Raw genomic sequence first — 18,972 nt, forward strand, 5'->3', positions numbered from 1 at the left:
AGGACTAGAAACTAGGACGATGAGGATTAGCTCCCCGTCCATGATTTGATAGACCGAGGTCGTGATAGTATCAAACACTTCTGTATAGGTACTCTTCAGAGTAGCATTCAACCGCACTCGACAACACCGCCCAACGACGCTCGCACACGCCGTGCTCCCGCCCCGAAGAAATCAAAACGGCCTCCTCAACATGGCGATGATTCTCCCGCCTCCCCCGCAAATCACCCCTCACTCCACGTACCCGCCGCGCAGCCTGAACCCCCCGGCGACGGTGCGCCGTCGCGTGCCCCTCCGCTCCCACTCTCTCCTCCTCCTCCACCAGTACTGCCACGACAACCTCCTCTGCCTCTCCGCCACCCAACAGTCCCCCCCCGCGGTCCCCCTCCGCCAGACCGCCCAGAGCGGATGCTGCACCCGCTCCACGCACCGCCGGCACAGGCCCGAGACGTCGATCTCTGCGAGGAAGTTGCCCGGCTCGTCCACCGCCGGACACGTCCGGCACGGCCCGGAGTGCGTGCCGCAGCACTCGACCGCGTCGAGAACCCAGCTCGCGGCGTTGTACGGCCGCACCCGCCCTGTCTCGGCGTCGAGGCACGGGCAGCCGCGGTCGCCGGCGACGGCGAGGCGGCAGAGTTTGACGGGGCGGAGGACGATCTTGCACATTTTGTTGTTGTTGTTCTTGTTGTTGCTGTTGGTGGTGTTGTTGTTGTGGTTGTTGTTGGAGCTCCTTCCTGGCCTGGTTCGGGGAGAGGTTAGCTGGAGCCGGGACGGGCGTGAACCTCGCGGCGGGCGTGAACCTCGCGGCGGGTGCTAGCAGTGAGCACTTCGAGGAGCTTACCGAAAGGAGCTGCGGGCCCAGGTAAAAGAACTTGAAGAGCGAGTTGTAAAGATGCTGTTGATGGAGTGCGCCGTGTCTGTCACTGTGACACGCGATTAGCAGGATGAAGGTTACCGAGACGCAGGGAAGACGCTGGGGGAAGATCAGACTATAAATACATCCAGCACTCTGGCACATGCTATAGAAACAGCCTCAGATCAGCCTGGCACATGCTCTGGCATCATTATATGCTCACTGGGCACACTATTTTTTTTTTTTTTTTTTCCCTCTCTTGTCAACATAAAAAAAAAAAAAAAAAAAAAAGAAGTTAAGATTTATTACGACAGGCTGCAGGACCGGGACCAATCCAATGCTCATATGACGATGGAGCACATGCCTCACTCCGGGTTGTTGGCATGACGTGTGCATATGCGAGTTGGCTTCACTTGTTTGCAGGTGGCCCTTCGGATAAGAGGGTCAGGTCATACCAGTTGTTGCGTTATCAAGTTCATTGACAAGGTACCTAGCAATCTTAGGCAGCCTCAAGGCGAGCTTCTTCAGTGAGCTCGGCAATCGGAAAGCAAGGCAGCAAATACATGTCTCCATCCCGGAGATGCCTCTTCTCCTCCTCCCGCCTCAGTGACAATCCTAGTCATAAAGATCCATGGTTGCCTCCTCGTGTTCCTCCCCCCGCGACTTTCCCCGCCTAGTGCTCCATCCTAGCTTTCTCTCACAGCGTCCGCCCTCTTAATGTCCCTCCTTGACCTGGCACTCCGGGCAGCCGCAGACCTCGCCGAACTCCCCGTCCTCAGCCTCAGCCTGACAGTCCGGGCAACCGCACACCTCATCCGCCCACTCTTCCGCGCCCTCACCCTCATTCTCATCTGCCGTCTCCTCCCAACCACCAATCATCTCCTCTTCCTCTTCCTCTTCCTCTTGCTCCTCCTCATTCCTCTCCCGATCCTGCTCCACACTCATCATCAGGTTCTCCTCCCTGAGCAGAGCCTCATCGCGCCTCTTCTGCTCCGCCAGCAAGGCCTCCTCCTCCTCCAGCTCCCTCATCAGCCGCGCGCCGCAGGGGTCGCACGCGAGCGCGCACGCGTCGAACACCTCGATGGCGGCCGGGTCGGCAAACAGCGCCGGGCACGTGACGCAGTCGCCCGCGTGGTTGCCGCAGCACACCCACGCCATCTGCTGCCACAGCGACGCGAAGACGTGCACGTTGCCCGTGGCCGGGTCGTAGTGCGGGCACTGCGGGTTGCCGGCCAGCGACTCCGGGCAGAGGAAGCGGATGTAGCGGCCCCTGCACATGGTTGTGTTGGTTTTCTTCTTGAGGTTTTGTTGGGGTGTTAATGGGTGAGTGCTTTGGTAGGGGTGGGCGTGTTTGGTTTGCGGGTTGGTGAGGGTTGCGGTTGCTGTTGACTTGGGGTTGGTGAGCAGAGGGCTGCTTTGGGTTGGTGTCGATGGGTGAAGAGAGAGGAAGTGTGTGGGAGGTGGTTTGCGGCTCAAGGCACCATGAGGCATTCCAAGTTGGGCAGAGGAGAACCAATGTTAAATAAGGCTGGTGGTTGCAGTTTCAGAGTGTGTCCTGTCATCTGTTGGGCTCGACTCATTTGGGCCCATCCGTCTTGTTTTCGGACTGATGAGCAGTCCTGGAACAAGCTTCAGGATGTAAAGACTCGGCTAGTATGTGAGGTTGAAACACTCAAGGCCGTCCCGACACTATCTTCTTGTCAACAGCTCGAAGTGGCATTTATCTGGGCATTTAGATTCAATTAAGATAAACAAATAACCGCGTTGTTGCGTGCTGAGAGGTGTCGTGCCGGGTTCCTGCGGTGGTCTGAAGGTTTGAGCTGGATGCCCAGCCCAGCTTTGCTTCCCATAACATGCCAATAGAGCACCTAGTTCATTCACTTACATGGTGCAATCTTCTACGAGTCCTTTGGGATCCTGCCAACACCTCGGCTGTTCCCATCAATACCGATAACTACTCGTCGGTGAAGAAAGGGGCGGTCCAGGAATTTGGGGGTTAGGGTTGCAAACTATCCCTCCCCTGGCCTGTCGACATCCAGGTGGCTGAATGAATCGCATCTTGCTGCCTGCCGAACCATCCTCATCTGGCAAGCATTGCGTGGCCGCAGAGAAGGACACGTTTTGATGTCCCATGTTCCCTTCAGCCGTCTTGTGAAGCTTTAAGGGGGCCTCCCAGTCCGCCGGGCTGCTCCTGGACATATTACGGTTTGTGCTGCTGGTCACATATCAATTTGTTTGACGCATTGTCGCCGTCGCCATGCCGCTAAACTGGCCATATTCACTCCGACCTCGTGCTCTCAAGGACAACAAGCTCCTTGGGAATGTCGCTCCTCAGTTCTCGGTCTTCGTCTGTGGCCGTGATCCGTCCAAAATAACGACTCCCTCATCGCTGAGATGGCAGGTTGGCCCAGTGCCGGACCCGCGCGTGAACACTGTTTCCGTGCCCATGTCGGGCTTTCCGGTCCCGTTCTATCGATACACTGACCTAGGAAGCGGACACCCCGCCGCTATTCGTGCGTAACCGAGTCTCTCCCTCCACTTGACTCGAGAAGCTGAAACCTCATCTCGTCCTAGCGCCCGGCCACCTCCACGGGGCTCTGAACCTCTCCGGAGGCAAGTCAGGAATCTTATTCGTCCACGATGCCACCAGCCCTGAAGTCGAGGACTCCATCCGGTGCCTGCACCGCCACGTCGAGCTGCTGTTGCGCTACGGCGGCCGGGGCGTCGTCGTCATCGTCAACAGTCCTTCCAGGGCCGACGTTGCCAGTGACTGGGAGGAGGTGGTAGCACGCTTTGAGGCCGAGCTACATGGATACTCAGAGGTCTTTGAGTGGCGCGTGCGCGCAATGCCGGTTGAGGACGCTTACCGAGTGGTTGCCGAAACTCTGCTCGCGTTTCCTCTAGTTTCGCCCAACCTCTGGGCAGCAAAACGCTCTCCTGACAAGCACGAGGTCGGTGATTTCTGGGATGCGTTCCACACCGGCAGCATTTTTCCATGGAGACACAGAGGCTACCTTCGAGCTGCCTATATAACCCTGGTGGATCCTGCGAACAGGGACGACGGCCTGCTTGAAGTGGCGACCAAGTTTGCCGCCGATGTGAACAGCTTCAAACAAAGGAACTTCAACTCCAAGCCCCAGCCAGAGTCGAGGTGAGTTTGAGCTGTCCCCAACGCCTCTGCCTTCCTGCGGCTTACGGGACTCAGGACCCTCACCGTCTTCTGGCTCTACCATGTCAAGCTAGCCATCACGGTGATGCATGCCGATCAGTGGCAGTACCCCCAACTGGAGGAGTTCGAAAGGGTCTTCCATTACGTCCCCGAACTTGTGGATGACACGCTTCCCAGCCTGTATTACAGTCGAGACTGCTTGACGTCCGAGTATGCCGAGAACTTCTGGATGCTGCCCGATCTGCGCTCCCTGTTTGAGCCGCCACCTCAGGAGGTCCTCCCTAGGTTCCGCGAGCAGTTCACCAAGAAGAATTCTGAGGACCCCGACCGTCTCTTGCGCTTCGCCTTCGCTGTGGTGCAGCGGTACCTCCGCCCTGGTGAGACGCGCCTCCGTAGCTGGTTCATCAACCTGGCTTTTTCCTCGCTTGAGCGGCACACTTTGCGGCAAAGGACCACGCACCCGATCGTCCCCCGGTACTCTGTCACGCAGTCATACTTTTACTTGCAACTTGCACACGCTGCCCTCTCGCAGCTCCTTGCCACCGGTGAGCCCGAGTCCATCCAGGCGATGAGCTTCCCGCTGTTCAAGGAGACATTTCACATCTCTCCATCAGCCTGGAGAACCTACTACAGTCCGGAGCTGTGGGACAGCCTCAAAGCCCGAGCTGCGTTCGTCCCGCCGGACCTAAGGCCGCTCCCCGACACGGTGCCGCCGATCAGCGACACCATCGACACCGCGACCCCTTCTTCCGTCTCCAACGAGCCGCTCCGAAAACAAGGTCTCCTCCCCGAGCTACCCCCGCTCGAAGTCCTGCACTTCCACCAAGCCGTCCTCCTCGAAGAAGCCAAGACCATCCCACCGACCCTCACCGCCAACGACGTCACCACCCACGCCCACCTCCTCAAGTACATCCACGCCCACATCGTCCTGCCCTCCGTCCAGACCACACCCTTCCGCGACCCCCTCCCGCTGGCACAGCGCCATCTCAGCCTCCTCAGCTCCTCCTCCTCGCCGCTGCCCAGAACCCACCTCAGATTCTACCTCGCCCTGACCCTCCACAGCCTCCGCCTCAGCCGCCACCAAGCGACACACAAACACAAAGACGAACCCCCCGCGCCGCCACCAGGCCCCGTGATCTGGGGCCCGTTCTCCCCTGCCACGTCGCCGCCGAACAATAACCCCTACTCCATGCCGAACCTCCCCCGCTTGCCCGACTCGGGAGGGGATCATCTGACTGAGTGGATGGCTAGGATGGCGGAGTTTGAGGGGTGGTGTACCGGCGAGTGGGGACTGGTGTTGTGTTGGGACGAGGCGTGGAAGGTGGAGGGGGCTGAGGCGAGGTTTGGGGCGGATAAGATGCTTGTCGAGGAGGCGTGGGGTCGTGGTGGGGTTGTTGGTGATGATCAAGAGGTGGGTGGGAAGAAGAAGGTAGAGGAGGAGGAGGGGAAGAAGGTTGAGGAAGTAGGTGCGGTGGTGGATGCTGGGAAGGTGGGTGATACTGGGGTTGATAGTGACGGAGAAGATGGCGAGACCCTTGTGGCGGATGGCGGTGACGATGACGACGAGTGGGAAGTGGTGTCGCAGGATACGCTCTGTTAGTGCCCTAGTGGCATCTTGAAAAGGGGTCGTTGGGTATAGGAGGATAAAATCATGGTAGCGATAGCTAGTCACCTTGTGGTAAAGAGTCGAAACAAAGGATTGTGTCTATTGTATACTAGTGCTTGGCTGTGTTGCTGCTTTGTATAGGGTCCCACTTGAATCTTCAGCGCTGCTTGCAAGTAGCAGCTGGCTGATCGCATTGTTCTCGGTCTCCGAGCTATGTTTCATAACAGCGAGCAGCTGCAAGGGGTCTCCGTTGTGCCACCACGTGTCGCCGTGCCAGTCTCGCACCCCATTGCTAACTAGGTAGGTTACGTTAGACGTGCGGCGGTTGGTCGCACAGCTGCCACGGTTGACAACTCTGTGTGTCATAGTCACGACCAGTAGGTATGTAAGGTAGTTCAAACGGCAGCCGTTCGCTTCACAGTCTGCCTCTTTCCGCAACTTCCCGCTGGGACCGTAGTAACAGACCCATCCCTTGAGCGCCATCACAAACATCAGAACTTTAATCGACCGTCGCTGGTGCCGCCTCAGCCCACGTCAGCAAGGCGCCAACCGCCGTAACATCTCCCACAGTCCGAGTACTCTTATAGAGAGGTCTGGTGTTTCAGATTTAAGAGAAGCATTCAGAGCGGGGGCCGAACAAATTGCATGGCGACATAGCTTCGTACCCAAGAGCTGAGTCTTCTGACTTGACATCTGGCCAGCCCTGCGTAACCTGACCACAAGGCGTACCCGGGGATCGGGTTTCCACGCATCCGGCACCATGGTAGCTGATCCCGTGGAGTTGGACACAATCCCGAAATATGCACTCATGACACGGTGTGACAATTTTCTACGACTTTCGATAATATCATGATTATCCCGAGTCACAGAGGGGTAGGTAACCACTCAGAGGAAGAATAGTGTCTGATATATTCTCTCGCTTGGTACCCAACAACGCTGTCTTGTGGTTATCAGCTCCTTGCGACAACCACTTGTACCGCATAATGGGGTATCATGCTCTAATAGACATAGCGGAATGTAATAGCCCTGTCACCTTGGTCCTCGAGCTCCGCGGGGGTGCACGTATCCAGTGCACCGTTTTCAATCTTACGTGCCCGCTTCTTGTTCTCGGCGTGGTAGCCAACCAGTAGAGTCAGCGAAGCGATAATGCCGGCAACAATGAAGCCGAGCTCGAGACCGTGTCCGAGGCGGTACCCGGGGGCGTCGCGCGCACGGTAGAAGTTGGATGCCATGGCCTGCCGTATACGTCAGCTGTCCGCATCAGTTCTTCGTTTTGAACAACAGTGTCGACTTACGCCCCCCAGATTCCCTACGCCAATCTGCAGCGCCATGCCGACCGATCGCTTCAACGACCCAGCCAGGTTGTTCGCGAGCCAAGCAATAACGCCCGGGAAGGCGGGGAAGATGGCGCAGGCGGCAACAAAGACTCCGCCATAGACAACGCGCGGGTTCTCCTTGGGGTCGGTGGTAATGCATATTGCAAACCCGACAAGCATCATCAGCATGAAGCCGAGGATGAAAGGGCTGCGTTTCCCCAACCTGTCCGAGCAATATGCTACCACGACAGCAAGTATCGCAGCCGTGATGTAGATGGGAACCGTCATGAGCTGGGCTTGGCTGCTTTGGTAGCCAAGCTGGTGGATGATGGTCGGCAGAAACAGCGAGATGCCATACAAAGGGCACACCACCTGGCGGTGTCTGTGTTAGCCGAGGTTCAGGAGAGGTGGAAAAGGGGGCACGTCAGCTTACACCCCAGTAGACGAAAATATTGACCCAGATCTGCCAGTCGAGAAAGGCGTCGACAACATATTTCCACTTGAACTCGTCTGTCTGGGCGACTTGAGCACGACCCGGGTCCTGGGTCTGGCCCTGATATTTGAGCCGGTAGATGACAAACGCCCGCTCCTCCTCGGTCAAGAACCCGGCCGTCTCCGGGAAGTCATACAACGCGAAGAAGGCGATCGTGGCGACGGCAACCGTAGCGATTCCTTCGCAGCCATCATCAGCAACCGCCCAGGCCACGCACCGAACATGCCACACAACATACCCTCGAGGATGAAGATCCACTGCCACCCATGCAGCCCTCCCACGCCGTCCATCTTCCCAATCGCGAACGCCAGCAGTCCGCTGAACGCTCCCGCAACACTGGCCGCGCTGAAGAACATGGCCTGCCGCAGCTGGATCTCCTCGCGCCTGTACCAATTCGTCAGATAGTATGCCACGCCGGGGAACAAGCCGGCCTCGGCCACGCCCAGGACGATGCGCGTGCACAGGAGGCCAGCAAAGTCCCTCACGATGCCCATGAGCGTCATGACGACGCCCCACGCCACCATGATGGCGGGCAGCCAGACGGAAGGGCGCACTCGCTTCAGCATCAGGTTGCTGGGCACCTCGAAGGCGGCGTGGGTGAAGAAGAAGGCGGTCAGGCACCAGTTGTACTGATCGTCGGTCAGGCAGAGGTTTTCCTGCAGACCTTCGATCTTGGCGTTGCCGATGTTGCCGCCTGAGGGGGGTTCATAAGAGGTGAGAACAGGCAGCAGAAAAGGTTGGTCGTAAAGTGCGGCAGGTGTTCACGTACGGTCGAGGAATGAGAGCAGATAGAGGAGGGCCAGCATGGGGATGAGGCGCATATCCATCTATTCCGGCCCGGTCAGCATTAACCGGATGGTGTGGCGTCGGGCCAGACGTGCCTTGCGCAGAATGGCCTTTTCATTCGGGTGCGAAAATTGTTCAAGCGTCACTGGTGGCGGCGACTCGCCGTCGACCTGCTCGACGTCAAGTCGAGCGTTTGACTGCGCAGCCGAGCCATTGTGCTTCTCTGCGTCAGCCTCCATTCCGGCTTGCACAATGGACTCGGACTGATTCGCTGATGTGAGACACGTGCCGGGGTCTGATAGAAGCCGAGGAGGAGATCGAGACCTGGATGGACTGGCTGTAAGTAGGTAGGCACCCTTTTCAAACCAGAATGCCCTATCCACATGCTAATAAATGAACATATCTCGCTTCAACCCCCGCCTATAAACATAGGCCCTTCAACAGTGGCGTCCCGGCGTTGTCCTTGGACGTGGGCCTCGGCAGGTCAGTTTACCCTTCGGGCCCTCCCCAGTAGACCTTTGGAGTCCACTTTCCGCAAGGCTGCCGGGACAGACTTGCCTAACACGGAGAGGACCGCCCACGATCCTGCATCGTGCTTGGTGGAACAATGGCCGGGGCAGCTTCTACCGGACCCGAGGACTCTTGCCGGCGACGCAGCTCGGCTCGGATTGCGTTGCCCTGTTTGGAGCCTGGTGATAGTGGGCAGAACTGGGACAGAGCGAACGGCGCCCGATGATCTTGGTGCTGGTCACCGGATGTAACTGCAACCCCGGATTTTGAACGATGCGAGATCCAGGGAGCAGTGTAGTGTATGTACCTGACCTTACACGTAAGTTTAGCCGCCTAGATCTTCCCGGATTCTGGTGGCGCATCTTCCTTGCCTTGGTGCATCTAAACCGCACAACACGAACCGGAGGGTGCCAGCACACACCCACTTCGTCCAGCCTGCGCTCGCTCCTACTGGTCGAGGAACCCATTTCCCTGTCGGTCGCCGTACCAAGCACGCCTGATACAGTCTGTGTATGTAACCACTGACCCATTGTACGGGTAGTAATCTTCAGTCGATTCGCGCCGTCGCACCTGTGAGTTGTCGAGGGGCAATTTCCGTGGTTAAGGAATACCGGCCTGTGCACCGCTTTGGAGCCTCTCTCCAGAGTTGACCAAGACGAAGTACTCGTTCAGTCGCCGCAGGACATCCCAGCAGGCGTCGTCGTCAGGAATCGACCCTAACAAGCCCTGAACCTTCTTCAGCGTCTCCTCGATATCGTCCCACAAAGCAATGCTCCGTAGCAACCTGGCCCGGCCTCATCATAGCGACGGACACTGCTCAATGTCCAACGACGTGCCGCGACCAGTTGAGCGGATGAGAAGGGGACGGATGGGCGATGGAGGATCGGGGGATTGGTCTCTTCTTGCCTGCTATTGCTGAGAGTGCCGGGAAATTGGAGCCCAACGAGAAAATAGCTCATGGGCTTCGTCTGTGGAGAGATAGGTAGGCTACGGACAGGCCGCTGGCGGATCCGTGCCGCCGGCAATAGCTGTTGTCAGAACCTGGGCCTCAATGCCGGGGGCTCGGCACCTATGGGCTGTACTGCCGTAATTAGGATCCACCAGAGCCATAGATCTAGATGCCTAGAGTAGCCCTCTCCTGGCAGACGTTAAAGAGGTCCCGCCAAGACTAATTTCGGCCAATTGTCGGCAATGTTTTTACAACGTTTTTACGCAACCCGATCGCCAAGGCGTTTACACTATCGCTAAGCGGTTAGTTCGCTAGGGGTATAAGGGCGACGTTAACCCCCCGTTGATTAGGGTTTAGGTTAAGGTTAGAATACAGATTAAGGCTATAATACGGGTTAACTTCGTTTTCTTTTTTTTTAATTTGGTTAAGGTTTCGCGAAGTTGTTGCTATAAGTCTTTACGATTCTTCGTTATTGATGTTGCTCGAAGTCGTCGCGGCCCCGCTCACCCTATAGCGATTGTAAATACTTGTAAGCGGCAGTCTCCGAAATTAGTCTTGGCGGGACCTCTTTAACGACGACCCCTCTCCTATATACACTTTAATCAATATAACGAACAACACCTTCATTGATCACCATCTCTATATATTAGGTACTTTGTAATAGCTTCATTGTCTCTATCCTACATAGTAGCTCTGTTAATTAAGAGTCTCATTTGCCTTGAGAACCTATTAAAACACTATATAGCCGCTACGTACAACGATTAGTAAAATCCTTTAGTGATACCCTTGAAAACGACTATTAGAATAGCTACTATATCTTCGAAGGCTAATACAAAGGTTAATATCATCTTAGCTAGCCCTAACGACTAGGTACTCTAGTATCGCTAGTTTATTAACAAGGCTCTATATTATAAACTTATAGACTACTTCGAGGATAAGGAGGAGTGCCTCTACCCTACTTTAGAGAGCGTTAACGCCTATAATATAGTCTAGGAGTATATTAATTAGAAGCTCTAGGTATATATTATCAAGCTAAAGGACATTAAGGATGCCGAGGCCTGCTATATAGCCTGTATCGTAGCCTATAGCGTACTTTGCAACGACCTTCGCAACGAACCTCGTAACAAGGCCTATAAATACGCTCCTAGCGTAGAAGCTAGCGATTAAGGGGATTAACTACCTTATAACGAAGACCACCGATCTATTACTACGCTTAGCTACTATAATCATAGTAACGATAGCTACTCTAATGACGGACGATACTATAGACCTCTACCTACTATTGAGTTGCTTAACGTAGCCTACTAGGAAGTATATAGGGCCTTCGAGAAGGAGCTTAGGAGCAATATGTCATGGCATATACACGAACCGCTGTCGAGCAGGAGCTAGCACAGTTCCAAGACAGAGTGAGCACCTAGAACCTAGAAGCTTATATCTATAACGTACGATATAACGTATATACTTGGAGCCTAGGAACTATAGCTAAAAGGGTAGGTAGTCGCCTACCGAGGCGGAAAGAGATTCCTAATCCTCTAAGGATTAGCCTTTGATTATAATAGGAGACGTATTTAAATAGTATTGCTTTAGAAACTACAATTACTCGCCCTAGTCACTACTATAGTACTATTGTACTTCTTTACTTTAAAGTATCTTATTAGTAGTATTCAAAGACTTCTATTATAGATTCTAATCCTTCTTCCTCTACTAGCTAAGATACTGTCTATTTATAGTACCTCGACTTAGACATCTATATCTTTGTCCTATTTATCGCTATTAGTCACTGTCAATTCGTCTATAAATCTAGTACGACTTTATAATTCTAAAACAAGGTCTCTTCCTAGCTCTCGCTATCTATCTCCTTCACTTTTTAGTGTCCTACTATAGGGAGAGACGCTCTTTATAGGGGATCTACTATAGAGGGTATAGGCCTATATTACTTAGCTTCGAGCCCTAAAGGAGCTTAAGGACTAAGAATAGGAATTGCTTTAATCGTTAGGAATAGGCGAGCCGTCTAATAAATAAAAGAGGAATAGTGCCGAATTAACCGACGATAGTAAGGACAAAGGGCAGGATCGCTAAGCTATTAAAGTTAAGAATATTACGTTATTAGAAGAGAACGTTACTTTTCGAAAACGTTGAATTTAGCTCTAAGATCTTTATTAAGCCTTTAAAGGTAACTTTAAATGCTTTAAAATGGAAAAGAATTGGATCCTCTTTATTATCGATAAAATAGAGTAGACGCTATATACCTATTAGTACAACTACTACGACAACCTACTAAAAGAAGAACAAATAGTAGTAGAGTTGATATAGAAGGTTTTTAAAGACTAGACTACTTTATATATTAAAGACCTTACTAATAGTTAGTTGGAAATCGCTAAAGCTATCGACTAAGTAAAGCAACGAGAAGGCTAGAGCCCTTTGAACTTTTACTAATACCTCGATTCTTTAGAGGCCTAGACTAAGCACTAAGACAATAAAAAATAGGCTCTCCTATTCTACTTTAAGTTATCGCTATAGATTTAGTTATATATCAACTAATATTTCCTTGAAAAACCTAAGACTCATAAGGCTATAGTTTAGCTAGTAACCTAGATCTAGAACGTTAAATAGCGCAATACTCGCTAAAGACCTTTAAAAGTCGATCGAGGACCTAGGCAGCTCTCTAATTGTAAATAGCAAGGTTAAAGGCAATCTATACGTTAGGATCATTATAGTCAGCTCTACTCTAACGACGTAGTAGGGAAGGAAAAGTAGAGCTATAACGATAAAGAGATAAAGGATAAGAATAACAATTCCTTTATCTATTAGACCTATAGCAAAGTAGGTTACTTCTCCTACAACTACTCTAAAAAGCCTAAAGGTATAGGCAAGGTTAGAGGTATAAGACGTTAAGGCTATAGGAGTACTCGTTATACCCTAAGAACCGAGTATAAAACGAGCCCTAGTTATTTATAAGACAATAGCAAAAAGGAGGGAAAAGCTTATACCTAGTAGTAGACTCTAGTACTATTAGTATACTCTTCCTATATAGGGACTAAGTTATAGAATGCTTTTAAGCTACTGCTACCCTATATACTAAGTAACCCTAGAAGGTTATAGTGGATTTAGACACCTATACCGGGATTAATATAGTTAGCCTTAAGTTTATAAGGTAGTATTATCTTTCTATAGTAAAGCCCTTTTCGTTATAGACTTATATAGTAGACGCTCAGATATCCTAGTTGTATAGAGTATTCTCTATACCCCTAGAGCTATTAGACGGAAGAGGCGTAATATAGAGGCTCAACGTCTCCTATATAGCCATTAACCGCCCCTTAATCAAGGGAGGGTTAGCTATTATTCTAGGGATATCTACAATAGTAGAAGAATATATCTTATTGTTTCTAATAGCTAAAGAATAGTAGTTTATACCTAAGATCGTCAAAGTTCGTTTTAAATACCTAAAGCAGTTCGCTAAAACGTTGTACTAAAAGCCCTACGTTTATACTCTATTTATATACCCCAATATACTATAAGCTCTGTTCCCTAAGAAGAAGGAGGACAAGGAGGTATAGACAAAGCTATCCCAAAGTAAGGACGAAGTCCCTAAGAAGCTCTAAGACTTTATCAACGTATTAGACTCTAACTAAAGCTAATATTCTACTACTATATTATAAGACTAATTATATTATTAAGCTATTGCTAAGTATAACACTGCTAATAGGGCCTATTTACCTATTGGCTTAAAAGGAGTTAGATATCCTTAAGGAATACCTTTATAAAAACCTAGCGAAAGGGTATATCTAAGAATCTTAGAGCCTAGCTACAAGCCTAGTTTTATTTATACCTAAGAAGGATAGTATCCTCTAACTCTATATCAATTACTAAAGGCTTAATAAAATTATAAGGAAGAACCGCTACCTATTGCCTTTAATCTTAGAGATTTTAGACTATATAATTAGTATTAAGTACTTTAACAAGTTGAATATTAAAGAGGCCTACTACCGAATCTATATCAAAGAGGGGGGCGAATAGAAGATAGCCTTTTATACCTAATATAGCCTATTCAAATACTTGGTTATACCCTTTAGGTTAACTAACGCCCTAGCAACCTTCTAAAGTTATATCTATTAGGCACTAGAGCAACTTATAGACGATTTCTATATAGCTTTCCTTAATAACGTCCTAATCTTTTTAAAGAACTATAACACTTATACTTCCTATATTTGGTAAATCTTTAAGAAGCTATAAGCTATATAGTTATACTATAAACTAAGCAAATGTCAGTTTTACCAACGTAAAGTCGAGTTCCTTAGATATCTAGTAACTCCCAAGGGAATTACTATAGATCTAACCTAAGTTTAAACTATTTAGAAATAGCTAGAGCCTACTATTTACTAGGACATTCAAGTCTTCCTTAGATTCTACAATTTTTACCGACAGTTCATCTTCTACTATTTAGAATTAGCGCTACCTCTAACTACCCTACTAAAGGGATTAGAAAAAGAGAGGAAACTAGGATCCCTCTAATTCATTAACGAGGAATAAACGGCTTTTAAACGACTTAAATAAGCTTTTATAGAAGTACTAATATTATACTACTATAACCTATAGAGGAAAGTAACTATCGAGACTAATATCTCTGACTTCGCTATAGGAGCGGTCCTATCTTAAAAGGAAAACGATAGGACAAGACGACCTATAGCCTTTTAGTTAGCTAAGTTCTCTAGATCGCCTAAGAATTATAGGACACCTAACAAAGAAATAATAGCGATTATCGAGGCCTTTAAACATTAGAGCTATTACATTAAAGGGAGTAACTTTCTAATTACTATCCTCTCTAACTACAATAATCTACAAAGCTTTATAAAGTAGATATACCTAAATAAGCACTAAGCTAGGTAGTATATATACCTTGTAAAGTACAATTTTATTATTAAGCACTAAGTAGGTAAGCGAAACCTAGCCAATAGGCTATCGAGGAGACCTAACTACGAAGAAGAGTCAGCTTTAGAATATATAGTGTAGTTGCCAACTCTATAAAACAAGATAGTTGGACTCTAGCAAATATTCGCTAAAGAGAGGCTTCTATATATTTAATCTATTATATAAATAGGTATAGGATACTAGATGCCTAATAGCGCAAAGAGCCGACTATATATTAGCCCTAAAATAGCTATAAAACGTTAGACAGTCACTACCTAGCTAGTAAAGTAGGGCATTTAAGAGCCCTCTAATATAGACAAACTTAAAGAATTACTTAGTTAAGAGTAAATTGTACCTAGAAAGGTCGCGACTACTTATATATAAGGCGAAGCTCTATATAACTTAGTACCTTCTAAAACAATAAAAGAGTTGATCCTAGAGTTATAGAACTTAGATCCGATAATACAAAGAATTAAAGACCACCTATAGACTCTACAACGAAGAATTAACGTTACCTCTAAGTAGGAATTAGGACCTAATAACGAACTACTATATTAAGCTAAGCTTTATATCTCTACTAAAAAAGCTATAAAGCAAGAGCTCCTTAGGCAATACTATAATGATCCTCTAGTAGGACACTTCGGTTATAACTAAACTAAAGAGTTAGTACAATAGAAGTACTACTAGCTAAATATCGATAGAGAAGTAAACGAATATTGCAATACCTACCTAATATATCAATACTAAAAACTATCGAAGTATCGACCTTATAATAACCTTTAATCACTGCTAATACTAATACGACCTTAGAGCGAAATCGCTATAAATTTTATTATAAGTTTTCCTATAGTAGAACAACCAAATAGCGAAAAGGATATAATCCTAGTTATAGTCGACCGATATACAAAGATAAGTCGATTCTTCCCTATCTCGACCTCTATTCGTAGCTAAAAGTTAGTAGAACTCCTCTATCGAGAGATTAAACTTAAATACAAAGTACTTTATAAATGCCTTAGTGATCGAGGCTTAGTCTTCACCTCCTAATTCTAGAGCGATCTTTACTACTTAAACTAAATAAACTATAAACTCTTAACAGCATTTCACCCCTAAACCAATAGCTAGACTAAACGAATAAACTAAACCCTTATCTAATACCTCTAATATTTCGCCTCTTTAAATCCTATTACTTAGGCAACACTTCTCCCTAAAGCTGAATTCGCTTATAATAATTCTATTAATGCAACTACTAACGTTACTTCTTTTTAAACATTTATAGGTTATAACCTTATAATTTCCTACTATATTGAGGACGATACTCAATAAAGGAGGGTATTATACTCTAACGTAGTAGAACGGATTAAAAAGCTTAAAGAGTTATACTAATAGCTAGAGCGACACTAGGCCAATGCTATAGCAAGTTAAAAACGGTACTATAACGAAAAATATAAGCTAATAGAGTTCTAAAAGGGAGCCCTAGTCAAATTATCTACTTAGAATCTAAGACTCAAGACTAATAAGAAGCTAAAGCCCTAGTTCGTTAGGCTATTCTAAATATTAGATCGAATAGGATAGCTAACATATCGGTGAGCCCTACTATATAAGTATATAAAGTTATATAATATATTTCCAATAGCTCTATTAGAGCCCTAGTATATATAAACTATAGTTGAAAAAACCTAGATACCAATGCTAGACCTAGAGGATAATAAAGAATAGGAAGTCAAAGAAGTATAGACTAAATAGCGAATTAAAGGTGAAACATTCTTTTAAGTAAAGTAGGTAGGTTAACTATCAGAGTATAACTAGTAGGTCTATAAAGATGATATAGCGAATATATAGTAGATAATCCACTAGTTTCGATAGATATATAGAGCTATCGCTAAAAGGAAGCGAAGGGAGGACGCCTAAAGCATATTAAGCAATATACAATATAACGATATTAAGTTGGCTCAATCGTAGCCAAAGACTAATATATATAAATTAATTTATATAGTTATATATAGATAAAACGACTAGATCCCTTCTCTAAAACCTTGATTAAACTATAAGGAAACGCTAGATTAGCGACTTATAGAGTAGGTAGACCTACTCTATTAGGTCTAGGGCATTTTTACAATCACTAATTTCATTAGCGAGTAATAGGATCAACTCCTTAGTAAAATTATATTTCGTCTATATCTAGGTAAGATAGCTTATATTGTTAAAACGAAGGCAACAAGCCCTCTTCAAGTCCTATACTTCTAGTTTATATTGGTACTAAATCGCTGTTAATATTCCTAGCAACTAACCTAAGGGATAGATGAGAGCGACCTACCGTGGACGAAGATATATTATCTAAGCGCTTAGGCTATAGAAAAAGGGAAACGTTAAGTTCTATATACTTAACAACTATAGCCTTAAAGGCTAGTTGCTAGTCGGTTATAAAGCGCTTATTCAATATAATACTATAGACGTAGCAGTATACTTTGTCTATAGTATAGAATATATCGACCAACTTTTTCGATAAACGTATAATACTATAGCGAATGTCGTCTAAAAGGGTAAATTCCTCGTTGTCCTCCTAACCGCTAAAGGACTCGCGATTAGATAGAACCTAACTCTCCTTAGCCTTATAGAGGAGATAAGCGATATATAAACTGATTATTAGATCGGTTAAATCGCTAGACATTGTACTAATAACCTAATAGAATTAATAGGCGAACCACCGTCGAGTACTAGTCCTAAGCTACCTACCGATATATAAATATCTTTCCTTTTAATATATTGATTGTAGCAACTTAAAGAGGACTTAGTAATAATATACTTAGGAATAATAGGTATCAACGAGTTAGATAGAAGATTTTTATATACTATATATAGACACTTAAGGTATAGCGACTTCTTATAGGCAGGAAGTACAAAAAACTCTTTAAGATCTATAATAAATTAGTAGAGAGAAGGCAGTGAATATAAAACGAAAAGAAATAACAATATATAGATAGTGATAAACGTAAGAATATAAAGCGAGTAAATAAAGAAGAAGAGGGTACTACGATCAATAAGATAATAATATACAAAGAAAAGAAAATACAAAGTACAAAATATAGCTACTACAACGTAAATTTAAAAGCGAAGAGTAGGTAGTCTATATACAATAGTAAAATATAAATTGTTATAAAAAGGGCAAAGCGCGCTATATACGTTGCTCTAATAACTAGTCTAACCTTATAAAGACACTTTACTGAATCCTAGGCGAAGCTCGTAGTTAGGTAGACAACCTATTACCCTTTATATCGCTAGTCGGCAAGTCTATATAGGTAGATGGACCTTTTCTAGAAATCGAGCAATATAGTACACTATCGACTACAAAGTCTAAACCTAAGGATAGGTTCTATAGAGGGGAGGATAAACTATTATAGTATATATATAAACTGCTATCGAGCAAGAGCTAGTATAGTTCTAAGACGGAGTGAGTACCTAGAACCTAGAAGCTTATATCTATAACGTACAATATAACGTATATACTTAGAGCCTAGAAACTATAGCTAAAAGGGTAGGTAGTCGCCTACCGAGGTAGAGGGAGATTCCTAATCCTCTAAGGATTAGCCTCTGATTACAATAGGAGATGCATTTAGACAATGTCGCCTTAGAAACTGCAATTACTCGCCTTGGTCACTACTATAGTACTGTTGTACTTCTCTGCCTTGAGGCATCTCACTAGTAGCACTCGAAGACTCCTATTATATAATATTACTACGTTTATTACAATGATCTATAAAGAGTAAGACAACTATAACTAGAAGTATAAGCTCTAGTATTAACGGCTTAATTAGATAGAGCACTTTATAACTACTACTATATTAGCGAACTACTATACTATATACTATATACTTCTTAAAAAGCTGCTCCTTTCGAATATAGTATTACAACCTTAAGAAGATCGTAAAACCTACTATAGAAACTAAACTTAAGCTCTAAATACGCTTCTAAACCTACTTTAATATACTTAAGCACCTTAGGAATATATATATAAGAGCTACCAAGTTTAAAAGGTAGATCGTCAAGTAGGAGAACCTAATAGATAAATCAACTACCTAAGGGCTTACTAAAGCTAAGGATCTAGGTATCTAGTTTACTAAACTAATATAAGCTCTTATAAACCCTATCCTAATATTTGTTTTATACTATTAGACGAACTAGATAGATTGGATTAAGAAGCTTAGGTTTAGAGATATTGCTACTATAGTCTATAAAGGCGTTAAACTATTCTTTAAGAAAGCTCCTAGCTACATTAGCAAAAGCTCCTTTATAATATATAGAGCCTATAAGAAGGAAAATAATACTACTAACTACTAAGAACAATAGGGTAACTGTACCTATTAGGGCCCCTATAAGGAGGGCGCTAA

The 18,972-nt window shown here is 46.5% G+C and overlaps 4 protein-coding genes across 4 annotated transcripts; 1 reads left to right on the forward strand and 3 right to left on the reverse strand.

Annotated features, from left to right (window-relative positions):
* Window positions 1-228: 228 nt before the first annotated feature.
* On the reverse strand, window positions 229-663 carry THITE_113486 (uncharacterized protein; the record flags this gene model as incomplete). Its single annotated transcript, XM_003655043.1, has 1 exon — window positions 229-663. One exon carries the CDS (start codon window positions 661-663, stop codon window positions 229-231), a length of 435 nt encoding a protein of 144 aa, XP_003655091.1.
* Window positions 664-1,864: 1,201 nt separating this feature from the next.
* THITE_2024501 (uncharacterized protein) lies at window positions 1,865-2,128 on the reverse strand (the record flags this gene model as incomplete). Its single annotated transcript, XM_003655044.1, has 1 exon — window positions 1,865-2,128. A coding segment is annotated over one exon (264 nt), but the record flags the coding sequence as incomplete, so codon positions are not given.
* A 1,682-nt stretch (window positions 2,129-3,810) lies between these two features.
* Window positions 3,811-4,884, forward strand: THITE_2025380 (uncharacterized protein; the record flags this gene model as incomplete). Its single annotated transcript, XM_003655045.1, has 2 exons — window positions 3,811-4,001; window positions 4,056-4,884. Coding segments are annotated over 2 exons (1,020 nt in total), but the record flags the coding sequence as incomplete, so codon positions are not given.
* A 1,739-nt stretch (window positions 4,885-6,623) lies between these two features.
* Window positions 6,624-8,459, reverse strand: THITE_121516 (uncharacterized protein; the record flags this gene model as incomplete). The annotated part of the gene is made up of 6 exons (XM_003655046.1): window positions 6,624-6,860; window positions 6,921-7,313; window positions 7,375-7,613; window positions 7,673-8,128; window positions 8,204-8,261; window positions 8,316-8,459. The coding sequence occupies 6 exons, from the start codon at window positions 8,457-8,459 to the stop codon at window positions 6,624-6,626; spliced, it is 1,527 nt and encodes a 508-aa protein (XP_003655094.1).
* Window positions 8,460-18,972: the final 10,513 nt, after the last annotated feature.

The sequence above is a fragment of the Thermothielavioides terrestris genome, chromosome 4 (genome assembly GCF_000226115.1).
Source record: "Thermothielavioides terrestris NRRL 8126 chromosome 4, complete sequence".
In the NCBI taxonomy this organism is placed as follows: domain Eukaryota; kingdom Fungi; phylum Ascomycota; class Sordariomycetes; order Sordariales; family Chaetomiaceae; genus Thermothielavioides; species Thermothielavioides terrestris.